Source organism: Rhipicephalus microplus, chromosome 6 (assembly GCF_043290135.1).
Source record: "Rhipicephalus microplus isolate Deutch F79 chromosome 6, USDA_Rmic, whole genome shotgun sequence".
Lineage (NCBI taxonomy): Eukaryota > Metazoa > Arthropoda > Arachnida > Ixodida > Ixodidae > Rhipicephalus > Rhipicephalus microplus.
Genome location: NC_134705.1, coordinates 146,346,498 through 146,370,593, shown reverse-complemented (window position 1 = coordinate 146,370,593; position 24,096 = coordinate 146,346,498). Strand labels below are relative to the sequence as shown.

Sequence of the window (24,096 nt, the reverse complement as noted above, 5' to 3'; positions counted from 1 at the left end):
GCGTTGATAAGAAAAATATGCTCAAAGGGGGGGGGGGGAGGTCATGAGGCACGCGTTACTGGAGATGCGAAGTGCGGGAACAAAGGAGCGAATTCTGGAAAACACTGTTTTTTTCTGTTTCTTTCTGCGCAGTTAGAAAAATTGGGTGAAATTTCTGCGGGCTAAAACGTACTGGAATAAAGCTTAGGCAACACTCAGCGTTGAACGTGCAACCGAAACGTCGCACGTGGTACCACAACACTAAACGACACCTGACCATTCGTCATCGACATCATATAAACTCAACTCTAGCATCAATTTAGCTTGAGTCTATAGCGTAGCTTAGCCGCTGGGGTCCCGTCAATGATGGGGTGGTTTTCGATGCTTTGTTACACGTTGTTGTCCCCCTTTTGATTTTCCTTCGTACACTTCTGTAACCACTGACGGAAGTCCTGCTATAAAGTCGTGTGCAAGCAGATTCTGCAATGGTTGGACCGATTTTCAACGTGCGGATGTAGTCCAAGGTAGCAGATGCCATTGGAGGGAAATCGGCCCTCACTCACTGCCCGTAAGCACTGCAACAGCATATTTGCTTTTTCCAATGTCACATCTTAAAATGATGAAGGCTACAGATGAAGCCAGTTATACTGACTCTGAATTAGAGTTTGAACTTCTTTTTTTACTATCTTGATCAATGTTTACATAATCGAACCTACGAGGAAATAGACATTTCTAGGTTCTTTGTTTTAACCGCAGTATAAGAATTCTAGAAAGCGGCACCCATTCATATAGAGCTAAACGAGTACACAGTAATGCTACTGGCCTGCCTTTAATCTGTTGAATGCTGCATTCTTTTGCGAAAAGAGCGAGAGAATTTCAATTTTGTTGTTTACACAACGAAAGTTACTGCTTTTGACTATTGTCAATAAACCATTACTATATTGCAGTAAACTATTTTCATGTGCTAAAAAATTTTGTTCTTTCTCACTTTTCTACGTGTGGAATGGGAGTGCCATCTGCCAATAGAACGCTTATTTTGTAGCACTCCCTTTCCTCGTCGCGCGGGGTTTTGCGACCTCTACTTGTAGGTTTGTAGATTAGAAGTTCCGACTTGGTTGCCGAGCATTCGAGGCCCGTTCCTCGCAAGTACTCCTGAACTTCGTCTACACCTGCCTGGAGCGTACGCTCGACGTGACCATCACAACCTCCGCCGGGAACCCAAAGGGTGATGTCATCCGCGTAGATACTGTGATACAATCCTTGTATGCCTAATAATTTCTCGGGTAGCCCCAATAGAACTAAATTAAAGAGTAATGGCGAAATTACGGAGCCTTGTGGCGTGCCCCTCGAGCCCATCTCAAATTCTTGCAGTTCAACATCTCCAACGACGACACGTACGCGTCTGCCGGCAAGGAAGTCACGTATGTATTCTGGGGTTACACATGCAGGCAAACGGCCATAATGGTGAGACGGTGCGAAGACTACGTCGTTCGGTAGACGACACGATCCGACTCCTACGTCGTATCACGAACAGACGTACTGGTATGCGCGAACACTGCGCGATCCGTCTAGTGCAGGCGTACGCAATAAGCCGTATAACATACGTTGCCCCCTACCTCAAATTGCTAGGCTCAGAAAAAAACAAGATCGAATGTATAATACGAAAGGCTTTCAAGAGAGCAATTGGAGTTCCACTGAATGCGAGCACTGAAAAGTTACTAGAACTTGGACTGCACAACTCACTCGACGAGTTAATTGAGGCCCATGTCGTTTCGCAAAACGAACGCTTGTCGGGGTCTAAGACGGGTCGACACATCCTCGAGTCACTTGGCATCCGGTACCACACTCAGCAGGGAGAAAAAGCGGATGTTCCTGCCTCGATTCGTGACCGCCTAATTGTTCCGCCGCTTCCTAAGAATATGCACCCGACGCACCACGTCGGGCGCCGTAACCAGCGAGCTAGTGACCTTCAAAAGAAGTACGGCACTAGCGACGAAGTTGTGTACGTAGATGCCGCGAGATATGGGGACGGGAGACACGCACACGCCGCTGCGGTCGTTGACCGTGCGGGCAAATGCCTCGCGAGCGCCACGGTGACCACGGGACATACGGAGGCGGCCGAAGAAGCCGCGATAGCCCTAGCAATCGCCACGGTGCCGAACGCTACGATCGTAATCAGCGACTCGCAGGCAGCAATCCGCGGCTTTGCGCGCGGCCGCGTCTCGCGGGAAGCGGCCCGCATCCTTAAGATGTGCGGTGATGGTGACTCAGCGTCGCGATCGCCACAACAAAATTTAACAGTCTTCCTCCTTTGGACCCCGGCACACACCGATGTCCCGCTTCCGGGCAACGAGGCGGCCCACGCCGCGGCTCGAGGTCTCACTCGCCGTGCCGCGGCACATTCCGTGGCCGCCGCCTCCGCTCCCGAGAACGGGGCTTCTGATCTGCCGGATCGAGACACTTCGACAGACACGCAGCGACAACACAGACCACAATGGTCGTGGGGTGATCGTCTCATCACGTTCCGAGATATTACGCAACACTACAGACTGGAAAGGCGAAAGTTCCCGCCACCGCATGACAAATTAAACAGACACGATGCCGTAAGCTATCGCTTACTACAAACCCACTCTTACCCCAGCCCGGTCGTCTTACGCCACTGCTACCCGCACTTACACATTACCGATCTATGTAAAGCATGCGGGCGCAGAGCAACGCTGCGCCACATGCTCTGGGAATGCGCCGGTAACAATGGTCGAGAAACGGCCACCGTTCGCGATGCGCCTATGGCGGCTGCCAATACCAGGCAACAGGAAGCCTCGAGCTCACTCGTTCCCGCCGCCGTCCCGTCTGCGGGAGCCGCGGGGGACCTTCTCCGTCGGCGACGCCGCCGCTGGGAGGTGGTGCTCAGAAGCTCGGAGCTCAACGACCAGCTCTGGGCTGTCCGGCAGGCCGAAGATGCCGCCCGAGTTCAGGGACTCAGCGCCGCCATCTGAGGCCACCAAGACCAAGCTGCCGGCCAAGTTCTAATAAAGTTTCCTCTCTCTCTCTCTCTCTCTCTCTCTTTCTCACTTTTCCAAGATTTCGAAAAAAAGACGTCAAAAACTTTTTTCTTGTGATTGATCGAAATTTCTGAAAATTTTCCATCCCTCTCCATGACGCAGCTTTTTTCTCCCGTGTCGTCCCGGCCTTCTTGGATTTCATAGCAATCCTAGGGATGAGAACAGAAAGCAACTACCGCATGTCCCAAACCACTAACTCTGGTCTTACTCGATGAATTCTAAAAAAGTCTTGTGGCGGTTGATTTATGAGGCAATAAACTTCTTTAGTGAAGCCATTCGATGGCTATTAAAAAGTGTTGCAGGGCCTCTCAAATAAACCCCAAGAAAACTCTTGCGAGCACCTCGGCGGGAAAAAGCAAGGTCAAGCAACAACTCCATGCAACACGTTCTCAACGACACACGAGCTCTTTACAAGTGAACTTTCTCGCTGTACTACACCAGCACCATTTGCGAAACAGGAATGTATCATGTGGCGTTATCGCGTGATGGTTCAGATAAAGTTTGCTCGTGAAGCAAAAACCGTTGGCATTTTCGCGTGTTTGAGGAAAACTTAGCCATGCAGCTTCCGCTTTTCGCCGACCAAAATATAAGCATGAACACATGATATCCGCCGAGCAGTGCTAAGCGTCTAAGAGCTGGGTGTTCGGACAGGGAATTTTCAAAGATGTGTGAATTTTTAGCTCAGGTCCAGGACATGCTACGGTATATCGGGAATGGCGGCATAATGGAAATGTGTTGGTGAATGATAGGCAAGTGCCCGAGTGCTGTACAGTGAAGTGTGTATTCAGTTTACGTGATTTTTAGGTGAACGTAATTGGAGCCAAACCTCACGCATCCCGGGTGACTTGCGGTGGAAGCATTATTACAAGAGACGCTATCCTGACGGCTGCACACTGCGTTCGGTCAAGGTAGGAACTTTATTTATTTTCACATTCATTTTCATTCATTCATTCACTGTTTATTCAGACAAAAACAATGATTGCCTAGGTTGAAGGGACTAAAGGCAGATGACCTCTGCCGGACTAAGGTCCCTCCACCTATACATTTGCTCAGGTGAAGTGGAACAAAGGATACAAATTTCATTCTGCTTTTGAATGAGGGGACACAAAATTCAAATTCAACAAGTATAACAGATGCCGACACATACGTTTTAAAATAACACATTGCAGTCATCACCAATTTGTAGTACCAATATAAATAAAATATATATATATAGTTATATATATATATATATATATATATATATATATATATATATATATATATATATATATATATATATATATATATATATATATATATATATATATATATATATATATATATATATAATGCAACAAGGAGAAATTTCTGACAGACTTACCAAGTACCATAGAGAAATACATTTGAAAAGAAAGAAATTGAGCAATTTTCATCTAATATGCAAAAGCACGAACGACACAAAAGAAATATCTATAATAAGTAATACAATTGAGGCTCCTTACAAGAAACGAAGTACATCTCAACTTATTTTCACACAGTTTTTAGGGTTATGTTCTTTCAAAAGTTCACAGACATAGCTATTTTCATAGAGTAGATAAGGTATTTGATATGATAAAGTTTGCTTACCATATGTTGCTTAGAAAAAGGCAATCGAAAACGATCAAAGCGTAGTTCATAGGGAGTATCGCTTGAGTAGCAATGCTCCATATAAGTGCCAACGACGTTTCCTATTTCATTAATGACATATAGGCTGAGCTTAAGATTGTATAATTGGTAGACAGTAAGTATCTGAAGCTTGCCAAAAAATGGAGTATGTTCTCTAGGTTGCAGATTTTCTATGTCGCGTACAGACCTTTTTTTTGTAAAACTAACAGCCTGTCAAGATTGGTTTTTGAATGTGTACCCCAAATTAAAAGACAGTAATGTAGATGGGAATGAACCAAAGAATAATATAGCTGAAGCTTTAACCAGTTTGGAACTAGGGACTTAAGTTTATTTAAAACCGAAATTGATCGAGACATATTGGCATGTACTTTATTTAATTGAGATGTCCAATTCAGGTGCTCATTAGAAAGTACACCTAAAATTTTAAACAAAGAGACTCGTTGAATTTCATTATTTTTAAACCCGAGAGAAATACTGTAATCTTCACACTTGTTTTTGCTCCTAAATAAAATAAATTTAGTTTCACTAACATTCCACTGCAGTTGGTTTGAATCTAACCAGTAAAAGAGTGAGACCAGGCATTCATTCGCTTTCTTCTCAAGATCTCTTAGACAGCTGCCAGAGAAGAACAAACTTGTATCATCTGCATACATAACTGTAGAAGAAGCCACTGGCACATGAACGATATCATTTATATAAATAAAAAATAGAGGTCCCAGTATAGAACCCTGAGGCACACCTAGTGTTACTGGTTTTAACTGGGAATTATACCAGTGAACACATTTATATTGTAACCTGTCTGTTAAATAGCTACGTACTAACTCTGGAGCAATGCCTTGAATGCCATAATACGGTAATTTTTTGAACAGAATATCATGCTTAACCGAATCGAATACCTTTCGAAAGTCTAAAAATATTCCCAGGGTGAACTGCTTGCTGTCTATATTTTGAGCGATTTCTTCTTTAATTCCAAGAAATGCCATTTCTGTAGATTTCTTTGCTCGAAAGCCGAATTGCTTACAGGCAAGTAGTTGATGATCATCGAGATACTCATGACATAACAAGGAAACCATGATAGTACTTTTTTCTTCTAGAAAACTGCTGTGGTTCAAGAAAGTTTATGTCACTGATGGCTATGCACAAATGTAACTTTTTAAGAAATTCCAAGAAGTGTTTGCCTGCCATCGTTGCTCAAGTGCGCTAAGCGTAATTCTTGTGTAGGCAAGAGGCCGCACGTGTAGTTTTGCAGAAAAATGCAATCTATAAAGCGTGACATACGTTGGCGAAACGATGGATGCTTCTGGTGCTCTCATCTTTCTCTCCCTGTCCCTCCCCCTCCCTCCCTCTCTCTCTCTCTCCCTATATATATATATATATATATATATATATATATATATATATATATATATATATATATATATATATATATATATATATATATATATATATATATATATATATATGTATATATATATAGGCAGGCATGGTGGTCGAGTGGCCGTAGCTTGCATATAGTCCAGTAGATCCTCCGTGAGCGGTCACAACGTGGTTTATTTCGACGTTTCGGCCTAGAGTCTGGCCTTCATCAGGATTAAAGATACAGTTTGTTGGTGCTCAGCTTTATACAATCTCAAATCAGAGGGCAAGGAGAGAGGAAAAAAAACAGAAAAGAAAAAAAGAAAAAAAGGAAAAAAGAAAAAGAAAAGAAAAAGAAGAAAGAGGAGAAGAAGAAGAGAAAAATAATATACGGTGGACTCCCCTCGGGCGCCTGCATCCTTCCGCTCTTCCCTCCCTCTACCCCCTCCACTCTTCCCTCCACTTCCCCCTTCATCTCTCTCCCCCTTCTCCCCTTCATTTTTCTGATGTGAGCGGTCTGTGTATGTTTCCTTTCACTAACGCATTCCTCCCGATCAGACGGCACCTCCTGGCACTGGCGGTTCGGTGTGGGGCAAAAAAGAGCTTTTTTAGGAAGTCCTAAGCCTTTAACTACTCGGAGTCCCGTAAACAGTTCGTCGTAGAAGGAGGGGTGCCGCGTATTGTGGCAGAGGCTGGTAAGCGGGCAATTTAGAAAGTTCTAAGCCTTTAACTACTCCGCGCCCTGTCAACATTTCGTCGTAAAATGAGGGGTGCCCCGTATTGCGGTAGAGGCTGGCAAGCGGGTGCAATGCGAATTCCTTGCCCGCTTCTGGATTACGCGTGTAGTGGGGGCCTCCCGGCTGTGCGCAGGGTTGCTGTCCAACCTTATGGACAGGTTGCTGTCCAACCTTATGGACTCATGCAACCTTATGGACAGTGTATGACTCATGTTTTCATCGACGGCTTACGTCACCACAGCAAAATTATTGTGCTACGCATGTGCGTTCATGAACTGATCTTGGGCTGGGACTTCCTACATTCCGCCTCCGCTGTCATATCATGTAAAGAACACGTCATTCACATCGAGGATACATCGGAAGTATGTCTGTCAGATACGTCTTCATTGGTCTTCAACATGACTGTCGCTGAAGACTGTGTTTTGCGTCTCGGTCATGAACACGTGGTCGCTGTTGCATCTAGCCATGTAGCCGATGGTGACGTCCTAGTTGCCCCTGCTCCTCGCTGCACTTTTAGTTGAATTCTTGTCGCCTGAGCCCTCCACTACGGCGTCTCTCATAATCATATAGTGGTTTTGGGACGTTAAACCCTACATATCAATCAATCAATCAATTGTCGCCTCCTGTCTGCTTCGGTTGTCCCATGGCCACGCGCTTCGGCCCATTTGGAACAGAACTGAAAAATCAATGATGTTACCCAAGGGTATGACTGTAGCGACAATAGACGCCTCTCCACTGACTTCCATCGCAGCACTTTGACCGTCTGCATCCTCACTGCCCACGTCAGGTGTGAGTTCTTCCTTTTCCAGCGCAATCATTGGCTCCGATCTAGCACCTGCCCAAGCGCAGCGTGATAGGCTCTTTTAGCTAAGCATAACCCTTTCAGCCTTGACGGTGTCAATTGACACCACCGCACAACATTTCGCCTAGTATCTCGGAAACGTAACTAATACTACTCATTCTTGGCGGCATAGTTCTTCAATGATCCCCACTGCAACTGACACCCATATTGCGGCACGTTTGTGGAGGTAGCAGCCACAAAGAAGAGGCGCGACCGAGGTCTTCTGTAAAGCCGAGGCGCGTAAGTTTAGGTGGGTAAGCGCCATTTTCGGGACGACGTACAGAAGCTGTTTCAGTGAGTATTAGGCTGAAAAGTAAGACGTTGGTTTCCATTTTGTGTATACCATTGATTGGCAGAAAAAAAAAAAAAGAAGCCATTTTTTATTTTCCAATCACTGGGCCCTAATCACCTACTTTGATGTCACGTTAATTAACCCAAAAATGCTTGTACCAGTGGCTAAAGTTTTTGTTTGTGGTCTTCTGAGGCCCTAACTACGACAAAAATACGCACAAAAAAAGTGTATCCGACCAAAATAATTAATCCAGGGCTCAAAAGGTTCAGGCCTGCATCGATGGCTAAGCCATGACACTTAGCCAGACTTTCGTGGCTATACACCGCATTAAAACCGATGGTTCTGTTGTTATGCGCCATCGGCCTTATCGTGTCTCACAATCGGAAAGGAAATTCGTTGAAGAACAAATTGACTATATGCTATCACGCAATATAATGCGGCAATCTTCCAGTACCTGGGCTTCTCCGGTCGTCTTAGTGAAAAAAAAAGAAAAAAAACCAATGGCTCCATTCGTTTCTGCGTTGATTAAGCGTGTTGGGTATAAAGGTAGACGAAAACATAAGAATACATACATACATACATACATACATACATACATACATACATACATACATACATACATACATACATACATACATACATACATACATACATACATACATACATACATACATACATACATACATACATACATACATACATACATACGTACATACATGTGTAGGGGCGACAGCCCCACGCCATAAGGAGCTTCGCCACTCAAAAGCACGACAAGTTGGACGCCCAACTTGGGCTCAGGTCGCCTGCTCGCGGCATGTTGGAGTTATAGAATACCGCGGCGCCGACCCGAGGCGGCGCACTTCATGTCTTTCCTTTGGCCAGCTGGTGTATCGCGAGACGAGTAAAGTGCGAAACGTGGAGCATAAGCCAGATGATAAAAGCCGGCGGGCATTCCAGAGCAATGTTTTTGTATGAATAGGTGCTGTGAGCGATGCTGGCGGCTGGGGTAAAGTCACCCCCTGGGAGTCTGTTAAGGCGTTGACAAAGTTACACTTCACCCATTGTAAACACGCCGAATGGGACAGGCACTTAGAAACGATACGTTCAATTTCTTAATCGTGAATGACACGGTGATGATGCATTGCTACACTTTGCGGAGAACGCTAACAAAGGGCAGTGGCAAATGTAGGAGACGTATTTTTCAAGGACTGCAGAGCATGTTTTGTGGCTCAGGGTACAGCGTTCCGGGCATCTGCTGTCGTGAACCCAAAGGACATGATCTAGACTATCGTTGACGGAGTTTTCTTTTTTCGTATTCCGATAGTGCGTATATTTTTATGTCATTTTCGTGATGGAAATACATCCCTAAAGTCTTGGTGGACCACGGCACAAAGCACATCCGTGTTAAAAGTGCGCACAACGGTGTCGAAGAATATACCTTTACACTAAATAGCTCAGCTGCGAATATTTGCAACGGATAAAAGGCGGCTGCACGCAAGTATAGAGTGCACCAGCGGAAAAAAATGATGCCACAGTCCACGCGTGAACGGCCTCCTCCACCAGCAAGCCTCGCTATTTTCATGAACATTGGTGTTTCCTAAACATTCGTGTTGTTTCACGCTACATTGGTGTTGCCTTCAGGCAACACCAATGTAGCGTGAAAAGACTTGAGTTATGCGCATCTGAGCAATGAGAAATGGGAGCATGGTATCCATGGCACGCTGTCTGTGAGTGCTAGTGTGCTTGAACACTTCTTTTGTGACATTGGGGGCCTATTCTGTTTTCTACCCTACGTAACTGATTAGGGCGCATAGCACTCAAGCATGTAGAGTGATAAGGGTTCGTACCTGTCTGTGTGGACTCCTGATCATAGCGCAAAGAGACACTTAACGCTAACCTAGCTGTCACAGGTACGAACCTGTCTGGCAAATAGGCCAGACAGGTTCGTACCTGTCAAAAATCCAGCCGTGATCAGCACGCACATGCTGATCACGGCTGGATTTTTCAGTCAACGCGGTCCGTTTGCAGGCGGCTAGTTGTCGAGCATTCCGCATAATCTTGTGTTTTTTTACAGTAAACATTTTGGGGTCATGTTCATCTCCTTCCTATTTCCTCAAGTATGTATTCAGTCTTACCGAGTACGAGCCCATACATGAGTTCTGAAGACGAGTATATATGCCTCGCTAGCACGCTATGCACCTGCCGCTCGTTGTAAAGCTCACAAGCGACGTCATCAAGATGCGCAATGTACGGATGTGCTGAAAGAGACAGACGGCAATACTGTATGCTTATCCACCCGGTATTACGTTCTACGAAGTAGGTTTGCTACGCGTCACCGCTTGTCGGCGCAACATTAGACTTTCTCCGAGATTGGCCTATGGTCACTTTAGGTGTGAGGGAGCCTTCTTTGGTTAAGCCGTGGGACTTAATATCGTACAGTGTAAAGAGTATCGGTTCACATCATCTTTGTCAAGAGGAAACGCCACCTTTAGATCGATGTGGGGAATAATGGTACGCTTTAATACGCTGCCTCCTGACGTTCTTTCCGAAAGTACGCAGTGAAGTTAGCGTTGGCCCCTTTTTCACCAACAGGAGAGTCACGGTATACTACAACACAACCGTTGTTCAGAAGGGCCCAAGGATTAAAGCGAAGGCCGTAGTCATTCACAGGAAATTCATAAAAGTATTCTTGGGTTACGACATCGCTTTGGTCCGGGTGAGTATGCAGCGATGACCACCTGTACTAGAGGAGTAAGTCTCTGATTTCACGATCTTTCTCACGTCACAGGGTCCTTACAATGTCAGTGGTTTTGTGTGGGCAACTTGGTGCGACGTTTGCAAAACTACACGCACGAAAGACGGCACGGAAGACACTGTACATGCCATGGGTCCAGTGACAGTTGGAGAGAATTATCCAATGAACACTGAGCCTGTAGTGTTTCGTCCCGTCTTTCGATCATACTGATTAACTAGTCGCCATACATATTCAGTTGATAAGCACGAGTCTAGGGCAAAAATGATCAATTGGTGCCAAATTTCACAATTATGCAAGCAGCGCAGTTAGCGACGAACTAGACATTTCGCAAACAACTTGTTCGCCCATTGAGGGGCGCGGGATACAGCGGCTGCACGGGGATTGACAAGCGAAGCAGCAAAAAAAGTAAAGAAAGAAAAAGAGTTCCTCAAGCCAACATAAAAGATTTCCATGCCTCCACCAGCTGGACATGTATCCAGCATTTAGAAACGCTAGCTGAGGCAAATGAAATATATTTGCTATGGCAAGGACACTTCCATGATCAGTTCATGCTAAAGGATAATTCACTTACCGTTTGCATGCCCAATAATGAAATCATATTCAAGTTGTTGAGCGGCAACTTTCCCTGCACGATATCCTTTACAACTTCGACAGATTCAAGTAGTTTTAATGTGTTCTAAATCGGCTACGTTGAGATGTGTTCAATCACGCCTTAAGAGTTGGGTTGTGTGTTTTTGAAGATTACTTTTGTTGATATTCAAAAGGCACTTTTCGAAGTTTACTTTTTTCTGGGAAAATCCGCCGTTTAAAGAGGTTTATTTTTCGCAAATTTCCAATTCACCGAAATTCGTTGTTTGATTTTGCTTGTAAGTTGTTTCATTATGCCGTTTTTAACCTTATTTAAATAAAAACGGGTTGAATTCTTGCTTACGGTCTTTCTTATTTAACTTAGATTTTTGTTTTTTATTTATTATGCTAAAAAGACTTCGATGTGCACTTTTCAAAACTCGCCACAGCGAACGTCTCCGGGCAGTAGCTGGTCAAACTGCTTGTCAGCTTTTATTGCGATAGCAACTATATAGACACCATCGGCTAATTTTGCCGTCGCCATCATGTTCCGGATATGTATACTTACTTCTGAATGAAAAAAAGAAAGTCAAGCGCGACATATCGGCGATCCGAAGCAGCGATCTCTCACTCCTGAGCCCGATGCGCTAGCCAGCACAGCCACGCGCCATGCTGGTGACGTAAAGGCGAGCAATTCATACTGCCACGGGGTCGTGACGCCAATGATGGTATCAAGTCTTGTCCAAATGAAACAGTTTATTAGGCCGACCTTGTTTGCTAGTACACCAAAAGTAATTACTGGCACTGATAGCGGCGAACAGAGCGTCGCCGTCAATCAACTGACAAGTGGCGAAACACGTCCGTATTTATACATGTGCCGTCGAATATTCCAGCGTTATCGCTAGCGGCCACATAGGTTCCAGAAGAATCTGTAATGTTCACGTAGTGCATGTAATCCTAACAAAATGATCTACTTTATTTCTGAAGCTTCTCGAACACTCCAGGCGTGGTTTGCACTGAGATTTACAATGTAACGGAGCGATAACAGAACTTGAGGAAGAAATGTGGCAATATGCATTTCTTTCGGCCACTCGCGTTACGCAGACATCCGAACAGCTTGAGCGTATTTGCGGTTGTTCCATCGTGACAAAGTTTAAAATAGAGAAAAGTCTAACAGTGTCGGCTTCTGTATTGTTCACATTATCAGCGCGTTGCTTAAACTCAAGCACGTAACAGCTGCAACAGTTGTTAGTTCGCGGTTGTCGTGTGTAAACCTGCGTTCTTTTCTAGCGTCCTTTGTCGTACTGTAGTGGCGTACTGAAAGTACCGAGCTGATTGTCGTGTATCGTGTGATAATCTAATTTCTTGCAGCCACGTGCATTCTACCGCTTTAGTGGCGAAACTACTTTTTTCTCGCATCTTCGCAGATATTTTTGGTTTGAAGAAGAACAGGGGGTCAAAACTTCAGGAGCCCTCCACTACGGCGTCTCTCATAATCATAAGGCAGTTTCGAGATGTTAAACCCCAGTAATCTATCTATCTCATTTTCTTGGTAGAAACTAAGCATTCTGTTACTATACAATACTTGCACATCTTAGGTGCAATTATACCTGAACATAGAAACATGTCAACAAAGTGTGTTCACTTTACTTGTCTCAAAGGTATGCACATATGGGCATCTTAAGACATGCACACAAGTACAAATACATAAATATAAAACGCCAAGGTTTGTGCTCATTAGAATGTTAAAGCTTGTTGACACAGACTCAAATATTTTTTTTATGTGGCTGCCGCTGATGTAGCTCTCTCCGTTCGAATGGTGAATCTCAGCTTTGAAAAAATTTTTTTTTACTGTGTAAGACACTCATTTCAAATCAGTTTATTGAATCACGTTGAATCGTGAAAAAGTTTGCCAGCGCTGTTTATTGGATTTTTTTGGATTCATTTGATGAACTCCGATTTTCAACGAGCATTCTCAACGTGCAAAGAGGCTATTTAGTGAACAGAACGTACATCAGTGGCAGAAACCTCGTAAAGTGTGCTTTTGATAATAAAACAAGCCTAATTGTTTTAACACTAACAAACATATATCTTTTGCGATAGTGCTAATGCTTGACAGAAGATTATAGGAGCTAAGAGGCGATAATGCTACAGAAAGTATAGGGTGTGGTATTAAATGTAATTGTAGTGTAAAAGAGAACATAACTGTTACTTCTCATAACATCCCACATACTTTCGCTAGCATTATTTTGTGTTAGTCCTGGCTAAACTGCAATTAGTGTGTTCACATGTTCTCTTGTAAAGATATGATTTCATCTAAGACTTCACGGTACTGAGAATAATAATAATTATAACTCCTTTATTTTTCATCAAGAAGAAGACAGAGGACAAGTAGCTATGCCGTATTTGGCCCCTCTCCCAAACCTTACGAATAAAAAGAAATACACTTAGTATGTTCATAGCAGTTCAGTGCAACGAACGAGCGAAGTGCAGCCTTATTCACCGGATAAGTTAAGAGTAAGTGATGAAAAACTGAAAGGTAAAAAGACAGCATTGTCAGCAAGAATTAGAGGGACATTATTTGAAAATAAATTAATAGGAGCACATTGTACAACTTATAATAGAACACTAAACACCCATCAAAATTTTTAGTATTGCTTATTTATGATGAATAAATGGCGATAAACTCCGAAATTCCTCCTACAAAAGTGACTTCGAGAAACATACTCTAAATTAAAAAAAAGTTGGGGAACCATTAAGCTTTGTCTCTAAGAGTTGAAGGCGACCGCAATATTTGGTCCCTAATGCGTACCTCAACCACTTAGTGCTTTTACTCGAGACGTTTAAGTCATCGATCACTACAATGGAATCGATAAGGTTGAAAGTGGCTTGTTTCAGCGAGTCTTTTGAATGTGGCTTTATTCTGTGATAGCGGGCTCCAAAGCACGAGCAATAATGCTCGTCAAATGTTTTCGAACTTGCTATGCACCCCTTACTAAGCATGGCGAGTAGCTTTGTTCGCCGGATAAGTGGCCTGTGGAGCGAGAGGTTGCTGTTTAGAACCCCCGGTAAGTTGCTATAAAATGTTTTTCTTCTGGTGTAATTTTATGCCTTTTTTACATGCACGCGTGTAAGCACAAGTCCTCATACATATCTAGGAATCGACGGCAATGGCGAAAATGAGCAGAGTGTATCCCCGTATAATTGCTATTGCAATAAAACATTTCCTATTATCGCATCTAGGCGCTTGTTTTCAATAATATTTCCATTTATTCTGTCGACTATTGAGTAAATCACATGTTATTCTGGTCTTCCTTTCCCTACGTTACTTGTGATTACTCTGCTTACGATTGCTCTATTCTTGTTTTTCCTGGATAAAATATTTGTATAGTTTGTTCTACCAATGCTGCTTTACAAACTCATAGACTTGACTGCGTAAGTATTGATGATGTTTTTTTTTTCTTTTGCATTGTCTTTTGCAGCTAGCTAAACCCATTCCCAGGTTTGACAGTTTCGTAAGACCAGTGTGCTTGCCCAAACAAGGCGAGAAGACAAGGAGAGGACCCATGGTTATGGCTGGTTATGGTCGCCCCTGCCGCAGTATGCGCTTCAAATATGATTCTGTCACCTCATTGTCACTGCCCTTTAGTAACGTTTCCAAATACCATTATGTTACATTCACTCAATCTATCTGCTTTCTGCATCCAAGCAATAACGTGCCCTGGTTTTGATGCGTTTGTGGTATATTGTGTATCCTAAACGCTTCTTAGAAATCATCATGTAGCCCATAAAAAAGAACTGTGATCTTCCATCTTCCAAAGGCTGCCTTCTGCAAAGCGCTATATAACGCATGGATGTCTGTATTCTAAACTGGAAAGACATGTGGCAGCGCAGGTTTATATTTATTGTACATGAGAGAAGCGATCATTATGATCTGCATGATGCCAGGGAGGAACTATTAAAGTGGCTTTACGTCGGCAGCTTGGCAAGCCACTCTTTCATTGCTCCTAACGGCGCAACCACTGGCGCTTCAAAAAGGACATTTCACTGTGGTCATATTCAACACTGAATTCAACACAATTAGCCCACGGTTGCTTGAGACTCCTTAAACATTCATTTTGAGATTTCCAGAAGCGTTTGATTCCTTCGAAAGCTGTTTATTTTAAAAGATATCTTCAAACGGTAGTGTTCGCAGCGTAGACCAAGCGAACTCACATATACACAAACAAAAAAGTTTTACGCAGTTTCGAGAATATAACGCGGCACATGACCTCATATTCGTCTTCGCTCGTCCTCGTTCGTTTACCTTTCTTTCAGAGAAACCCGGGAGACGACTTCTGTACTACATCCCGACAGCGAGCTCAGATGCTACTTGTGATGTCGACCTTGAGGTTGAATGGTGGATGCACCCGATGAAGAGGAACCTACTCATTTGCACCAAACACCCTCGTGCGATGATGTATCACGTAAGTGCAAAGAAAACTCGGAACGCTGACAGAGTGCAAGCACGATTGCATACGATGCCAACCCCGCAATGTGCCTGCTTATAGCTGTATGAAAGATTGGTCCCTCGGATAGAAATGTTTCTTTCTGTAACAGGAGCTTTTTTTTTCTTGCGTTTCGCAAATGATACGAAATGATTAATCACACCCTGCATAATCTTGCCTCAACCTTGCGTTATCCTCGATGAACTGCAGCTAAGCAGCTTTAATCAGCTCACTTGGTTCATAAGGCAGCGAAGCAATTTTCCTCCGAATAACCGGGCCGAAAACGCCCGGTTTTTCGGAGCCATCCCTAAGCCATGCGAATATGTGCCTACTGATTAGCAATGAAGTTCAATGATTTATTTATTTGAGCACCATCAAATGCGATGAGGGGTAGCCTCGGCGCAGCGCTTTATAGTGGCTAAGATACTGGGATACTGACCCGCTGGTCACGGGATCGAATCCTGGCTGCGACGGCTCCATTTTCGATGGAGGCGAAAATGCTGTAAGCTCGCGTGCTCCTATTTCGGGCAGGTTGAAGAACACCAGAATGTCGGAATTTTCGGAGCCCTCCACTGCGGCGTCTCTCATAATCATATGGTGGTTTCGGGGCGTTAACCTTCACATATCAATGAAAAAGATCAGTGAAGGAGTAAACGCAATAGAAGTGGGTTTGTACATCAAATACAGCCATTCAGAACTAAAAAAAAAAAGAGTGCACAAAATGAATAAGCTACATAAAAACTCAGTATGCAAAGAAAAGCATGAAGAATGCTGAATCAACAAGGTGTAAAATGCATCATTAGATACTTCATTAACTATGACAGCAGAAAACCTATTTCACTCCCATATTGTTTTCGAAAAAAATGACATTCTAAAAAATTTGTCTACCGGAGAACATTTCACGCACTTTATGTGAATGATCCGCCCGTGTGGACACATAACGAGGTTCAAGTAGATACTGTTGCCAATCAATACCAATTTCGAAGAGAAAATTAATATGAAAGAGTTTTAGACGAAGTTCGTCCAGTAATTTTTTAATGTCTCCCACAATTTCAAATTCGCCTTTGCTTGACTAGTACTAAAATTGAATGTGTAATTTTGAGTCACAAACCTTGCAGATAAATCCTGTACTTTTTTAAGCGTTCCTTATCACCCACCATTGGCGGGTCTTGCCCTTCGCATGCATATTTTAAAATTGATCTAGCAAAGGTCTCGTAGAGCAGTTGTTTGGTAGTGATACCAAAACATTTTGCATTGTGTCTCAAAAACCCTAATGACTTGGCTCTACTTGCGACTTCAAGCTCAAACTAGTGATGTCATTTTAAGTCACGTTTTTAACATACACCTAGATATTTAGATTTATAACCTTCAAACAATGGAACACTTTCTAAAGTATGCTGTATTGAATGTACATTCTTCTTCGTAAATCATATAAAGATGGTTTTATCCTGAATAAATGCCATTTTTACTTGTGACACCACTGTATGATGAGTTTCGGATCATTTAGCAAAACGCGACAATCGTCGTCACTAGTGATAGGCCTATATAAGGTCATCAGTGTAGAATTTTATACGCCATACAACTCCTTCATCAATGTCATATATGAATGAAACATAGGTGCGCTCCAAAGAGAACTTCGAAGCCCATTAGAAGTGATGTCCTTTCTCTATGACTGAAAACCGTTTATGACTACATATTGTTTGTGCATTTTTCAGGTATTTCACAATTCAGGCTATAACTTTCCTATTACTGTTGCAGGAATGCAATCGTTCAATTAGCATTAAATGAGACACGGTGTCAAATGAATTTCTGAAATTGAGGGAGATGCAATGTAAAGATAGTCGCTGGTCAAGAGCACTGCTGACGTCATGAGTGAATTCAATTACCTGTGTTGTACAAGCAAATTTTCTTCTAAAACCACGTTGATTAGGATTAAATAGGAAATACACATTCACATGTTCTACAATATTTGAATATTTTATGTTCTGTAACAGGTTTTCCCCACACTAATTAAATAAAGGGGACGGCAATTACCCACGTAATTTCACACACAAGTTTTATGAATGTGAACAACTGCCCCAATCTTCCAATCAGCAGGCAGGAAAATTTCCACCAAGAATTTCTCAAAAATAGTTTCGAAAAGCAAGCGAGAGGTCAAAAACAAATATTCAATAAATAAGTTGTGAGAGCATTAGGTCCTCCACCTTTACCAACATTTAGTTTTAATAGCAACAGTCCTACTCCATGTGTACTGATAACAATGACATCTGTATTACCTATCCGGGGTATCTGATTTTCCGGAGTACTATGTTCGTTTTGGGTTTTTGGCTTCTCACTAGAAAGACAGTAACATAGTACTGATTGAAACATTTCACCTTATCTTTGAACTAAAAAGTTACACCCTCTTTTGATATGATTAACGAAGTAGCTGTTGTTTTTTACCATCCTTTTTTAACGTGTTTTCAGAATTGCTTGGTGTCATCCTAAATTCTCAACAGAATAATTCCACTGAAAGCATTCTTGGCTGCACGATTTTCTTCAATTTCAATGGTGACCTTTTTTTAGTTCTTCGGGATTATCCCTTGATAGTACACGTAAAAAGTTTTGGTAAAGATTCTGACTTTTCAGCGTAAGGCTCCGTGATGCTTTGGAAAACCAAGGCTTACTTCTTCTTTCTCTTTCATTTAGTTATCTTGATGGTAACAAACAGTGACGCAGGTCTAGCAGCTCGGTTTTAAAAGAATCCCGTAGTTCATGTGTACATTTTATACTCCACCTCCGTTTGCAAACATAATACCTGTTCAGCTCTTCGTGTAGTGCATCTAATTGAGCTTTCGAATAGTCATATACACGTCTCGGCAAACTGATTGCCCATTTGTCATGCTAAGGTTCCATTTCAGATATAGCAACACTGTGGTCAGAAATTCCTGGAACTACTACGGTAGAAGTCACTAAATGAGGCTGCTTTATCAACAGCAGATCTAGCTCATGATCTCCCGCTTTCGGTTTCGACACTATTTGAGCAGCGCAAATAAATCCAGTATATTCATCATGTTCTGGCACAAGCGCCCACCATATGAAATTAGCGTACTATGAGCATCACATACGGCATTTGGGAGATCCAAGTCACTGCCTATCACCAGGACATCTGCCTGTACTGTTTCAAGTGAAGACCTGAACTGACGTAACGTATCAGCCGATGAATCAGGTGACCTATAAAAACTAGATACAGCCAAAGTCCGTTGGTTAGACAGCGTTATTTGACAAAATATAGCCTTACATTCTCTGAACTTAACAGGAAGCTGAATAGACGAGAGGCTCTTTTCTACTAGTATGAAAACTGCACCGTCTCTAAAATTTCGTAGCAAAACAGCGATTTGGGCTAGTTGGTGGCGGTTTGTTATGAAAGATAGAAGTGGGTTGCGGTACGTGACACAGAGTGGAGGAGAGAACAACAACACAAGCGCACAGTCTTAACTGATTAGGTGCATGCGCCATGATGGTACTTGAATGAATTTTTCCGGAATGGCGATGGTTTTTTTGTTTTTTTATTTTTAGGCAGAGGAACTGTATTGTGTGACAATTTTTGTAAGCTATATATGTGTTGCACCTTCAGTAAACTTTCAGTGGCGAGTGTGCACTTGTGTTGTTGTTCTCTCCTCCAGTTCGTGTCACGTACCACGCCCCACTTCTATCTTCTAGAATTCAGATCTTTTCTGTAGCATGTGTAAATACCATGAAACGTCTTATTATCTCCTATGTCATCCCTTCACCTTGACTCAGTTTCTAAGATTATTGTTGGTTTAGTTAAGTCAATTATTGTGCCAAATTTGGGAACTTTGTTGTTTATGCTTCAACAATTTATCACGAGATGCGTAAAATTGCCATTGTCACTGTTAAGAAGTCACTTGAAGGAAACAACCTGGTTTAACCCTTCATAAACATACTTTGTGCCATTGAACAACAAAAAGTATCGTACACTGACTTTGTTGCCATTCTTCTTACCAAATTTTGCAAAATTCGACAGCTGCTTTTTTTAAACGTATACGTCGGAAAAGTCTTTAGATATTGCAACCTGACTGTTCTTTAACTTTTTAGCGTTTTCTCATACCATTTGTTTTTTTAAAAAAAGAAACATTTGCAATTAAGGGACGATTTTATTTCCCGCTTGAAACTTCCCAAGACGATCTGCTCGTTTAATTGACAAGTTGTGTAAACCTAACATAGAATCACACAGTTCAAGTACTTTACGCTCAAAATATCTGCTTTTTTTCAGTGTGATCAGTTTATGTTACGCCATAGAGCACAAAATTGCAGCGATGGCTTCTGTTTTCAAGATTGTCTAATTTTCACGTCAGTGACTAGATAAGACGGTGCCGGTCGTCAAATGCATTTTTACACTCTCCGAGAAATGCACGAAGTTTGATAAAAGTTAAATAACTTCGATTCCATTGATGTAATGCGTCTACAGAGGTCATCACTGGCATTTTGGTTTTCTGCCTGGGCTAGCTCAATGGCTGAAAGTTTTACCTTAATATCTGCTTGTCCGTGAAGAAGTAGTTTTGACTTTTCCTGGCCAGAAGGACTCGGAATAATTTCTACGTCTCCGCAAAATAAAATCAAAAGAAAGTAGAAAACGTAGCATTCTAAAAGGCGGAAATGACGCTTAAGCTGACGTCCAAGTCCGCAGTATCATATTTTGTTAGAAACTGTTAAGGGTGGAAAGGGCATAACATAAACAACTGTTAAATATGATGGTTTAGGTTCACTAACCTGAAAAAACAGTAGAAAAAGTGTGACCGACATCGTCGCTGCGGTGCCGCTTCCATGTTCCAACGATTCATTGCAGGCGCCTATATAGCTTAGTCATAAGCTCACAGCACATCTAGTGCAAGGCATATGTAAACTGGTAGCGTAACTTTTATAGAAGCCTATAGATCCAGTAGTCGGCGGCTTGTTGCCACCTTCGCCATCTAGGCGAAGAGAGAACAACTAACCGCAAACAAAAAAAAAATGAAAAACAAAATACGACGCCACAACCGGAAGATCTAGCGACGTAACGTATTTGCTCTATATGGCGCGAAATAATAAAAAAAATCTTAACTGCTGACATTTTACAAGCCGTTATTACAACACAATTTTATTGCGCCTTGTGCCTCGCTAATTGCATGCGGGAGAGAAAACAAACGAAAAAAAACAAAGATTGTGGAAGCAAGGTTGTTTTATTAGCGAAATGACGTACTTGTAGTATACACAAGAAACTTCGCAAGGGCGATTCTGAGACAGCTGTTTGCGAGCACAATAGCATAATAGCTGGAAAACTCACGTTGCTCGATCGTCGAAAACCACTGCAGCGAGACAGCAGCTTTGAAAATACAGTGTTGGCAGCCGTAGAGTACAGCGTCTTGATCCTTAGCGGGTCACGTTCACCGTTACCAGAGGCGAGGGCACCAGCCGTGTGCCAGCGAAAGCTGTTGCCAGTCGCAGGAGCGACTATAAACACATCCTGTGAGCTATTTGTACTCTGCAATGTCAAACCAGTAAGCGTGTAAAAAATAAGTAAACTAAAAAGGAACGCATGAAACCCCAACCGAAAAGTGAGCGATGCCCCGTTGACTTGGCAATACGCCGAACCAAAAAACACACTGAGCCCCAAACTCTGATAGCAAGACGGTAAGTTGGGCCCGTTGGTCAGGATTCATCGTGAACTTACTTACAGCGCAACACCAGAAAAAATACAGGATAAGGAAGGAGTAGAACAGAAAGAAAAGACGGCGCTTTCTGTTCTACTCATTCCTTATCCTGTATTTTTTTCTGGTGTTGCGCTGTAAGTAAGTTCACGATGGATCCTAACCAACTGGCCCAACTTACCGTCTTACTACAATATATTTCTAGTACCCAGGGCTCTTTTCTATGTGTTAACTCGAACAGCGCCGTTTTTTCTTTCTGTTCTACTCGTTCCCTATCCTGTATTTTTTCTGGTATTGCGCTGTAAGTAAGTTCACGATGGATCTGATAGCAAGTTTCCTGGATACGCCCCCTCCTTGTTTATGGCACTCGACAAAAAATTTAGGCAATCAACCATTTAACCAGGGGGAAGATGCACCGTAAAGTAAGTTTGCGGTTTACTTTGACATGCTTACTTCAAACATTCGTGTCATTCGCGCTTTGGTAAACGGAGCAGCGTGAACTCTTCGAAGGAGAATTGCTGGGTTCGCGTGCGACGCACTAGCTCAAGTATCGCAGGCGTGGAGCTTCCGTATGTTTTTGTTTTTATGTGTTCATTAAGGCCCACTTGTTGTCATGAAGGTCTTCGGTGTATCTTAAAAACGTATACCCACAGATTCAAAAGGTTCTTTTTCTGGCAAGAACAATAAATACGTGCCTCAGAATTATGACCTGGCAAATAGCCAGTGCCGCATAACTTCGACACTACAAGAAATTACGCAAACTTCAAACTGTGATAATGCGACACTGCTTAACACACTTTCGATGTTGTTCAAAGTCAGATTGCATAAGATGGCCGCAAATCGATAGAGGCCACTAAATCGGCAGACGGTACAAAGGCTGTGCCAGCTCCTATTCTTCGATTGATTGATTCATTGTTATGTGGGGTTTTGTGCCGAATACCACCATATGATTATAACAGACGCCGTAGCGGAGGGCTCCGGAAATTTCGACCACCTGGGGTTCTTTAACGTGCACCCAAATAGGAGCACACGGGCCTACAGCATTTTCGCCTTCATTGAAAATGCAGCCACAACAGCCGAGATTCAATCCCGATACCTGCGGGTCAGCAGCCGAGTAAACTCCATAATCTTCAATCTCCCAGAATTAGCAGAAAATTGTGGGTGTAATAAACATGCCCTAAGTGCTTCACGTAATTTACGACTTGGCAGAAGAAAGTAAGCCATCAAATACTGCCTTAGCTGTGGTTTTTCTCTGTGCGTAGCATATGAACACATGGTGATTACGTGCGTGAAATGCAACTGCAATCCACACGCTAACCTTATTCTAAGGTCTCACAATAGTGCCATTCAGACGTCTCCTTGAGCTGCTGCTTCTCACTTTCGCTGACATTTTCATGATTTGTATATAAACTTCGTGCTTAAATTATTATTGCTTGAAATTAGGCCTATAATCTTTCTGATTCACTGTCATTAGGTTTGGTTGATACCCCTCTTCCTCTATCATCGTTGAAGACGCTAAAACGTGGTTTACTAGCAATGTTGTAAATGCACGGTTGTGACGGCCCAATTTTTACTGTCACGGGAACTGATATCACCGAAGGTAGAGGCAGCGAGTTCAATTTGAAGTCAACAAATGTCTGGGAAGTGTTATTTGTTGTAATTCTAATAAAACTTTCAAGACTCTGAAGTACACAAAAAATCACATGGACGCCGGCAGGCACTGCATCTGCCACGTTCCAACACCGTATCTGGTGCTCTGCCTATTAATATACAGTGATTGATTGATATGTGAGGTTTAACGTCCCAAAACCATTTTAATCTACAGCGGGGGTGGTGGATGGCAGGATGATCGTCACCATAGCCTAATACAATGAATGACATGGCACGAAGTTTCTCGCACTGATTAACAACGTACGTGTATTGCTTTCTTTTTTTTTCTGTCATGCAGGGAGACTCTGGGAGCCCCTTAACAGCTTATTCTCGTTATGGACGGTGGACGCAGTATGGTATTGCGTCTTTCATTAGGTCAAGCAATGCAGGTTATGCCCCAACTGTGAGCACTCGCGTCTCAATGTTCATCGATTGGATAAAATGGGCACTCCGGGTCACAGGCAGAAGAAAAAATCACTGTTAGAAAGGGGAAATTTCTCCTTTTCCCCCACCCCAAGTGTAGGGTAGCCAACCGAGCCAAGCTTGGTTAACCTCCCTGCCTTTCCTCTCTATTTATCTCTCTCTCTCTCTCTCTCACTGTTAGAAAGCCCACCAGAAGAGAAGAGGACAGCGGACACAAAGTGTAATAATTATTAGGAATAGAATAAAGGGTGCTGAATAGTGCTTTTTGAATTACTGCGTGATTAAGGTATATTTTTCAATAAATAAAGAGCTCATGTAATTATTCCAGGAATTGTGTCCGAGCACCTTATCATTTTTCGGCCATTAGGAGCTTGAGCTCTTGCAACGAGAGCTGCCGAATAAACGGTGATTGCTAAAGACAGAGAAAGTTTTATTGCAAAACCCTCTGCGTCTGCTTATCAAACGCTGCCGCTTATCAGCAGCACTCACAGACAGACAGTTTGCGAAGGTGGCGCACCGCATTTACCCGTAACTGGAGAAGGTCGAAAGGCCTTTCTGGGCCTTTCAGATCAACTAACGTAACTTGTGAGGGGTGAATGAAAGATGCCGC

At 42.8% G+C, this 24,096-nt stretch overlaps 1 protein-coding gene across 1 annotated transcript in view; it reads left to right on the top strand.

The window, feature by feature from the left end:
* LOC142764984 (chymotrypsin-C-like) overlaps positions 1-23,815 on the top strand; it is a 43,571-nt gene extending 19,756 nt beyond the window's left edge. The window contains exons 4-8 of the mRNA XM_075865528.1: positions 3,846-3,949; positions 10,507-10,630; positions 14,719-14,836; positions 15,554-15,702; positions 23,362-23,815. Of these exons, the coding sequence (XP_075721643.1) occupies positions 3,846-3,949; positions 10,507-10,630; positions 14,719-14,836; positions 15,554-15,702; positions 23,362-23,547 (681 nt within the window). The 3' untranslated portion in view covers positions 23,548-23,815. The remainder of the gene's footprint in view (positions 1-3,845; positions 3,950-10,506; positions 10,631-14,718; positions 14,837-15,553; positions 15,703-23,361) is intronic.
* The last annotated feature ends 281 nt before the right edge of the window (positions 23,816-24,096 follow it).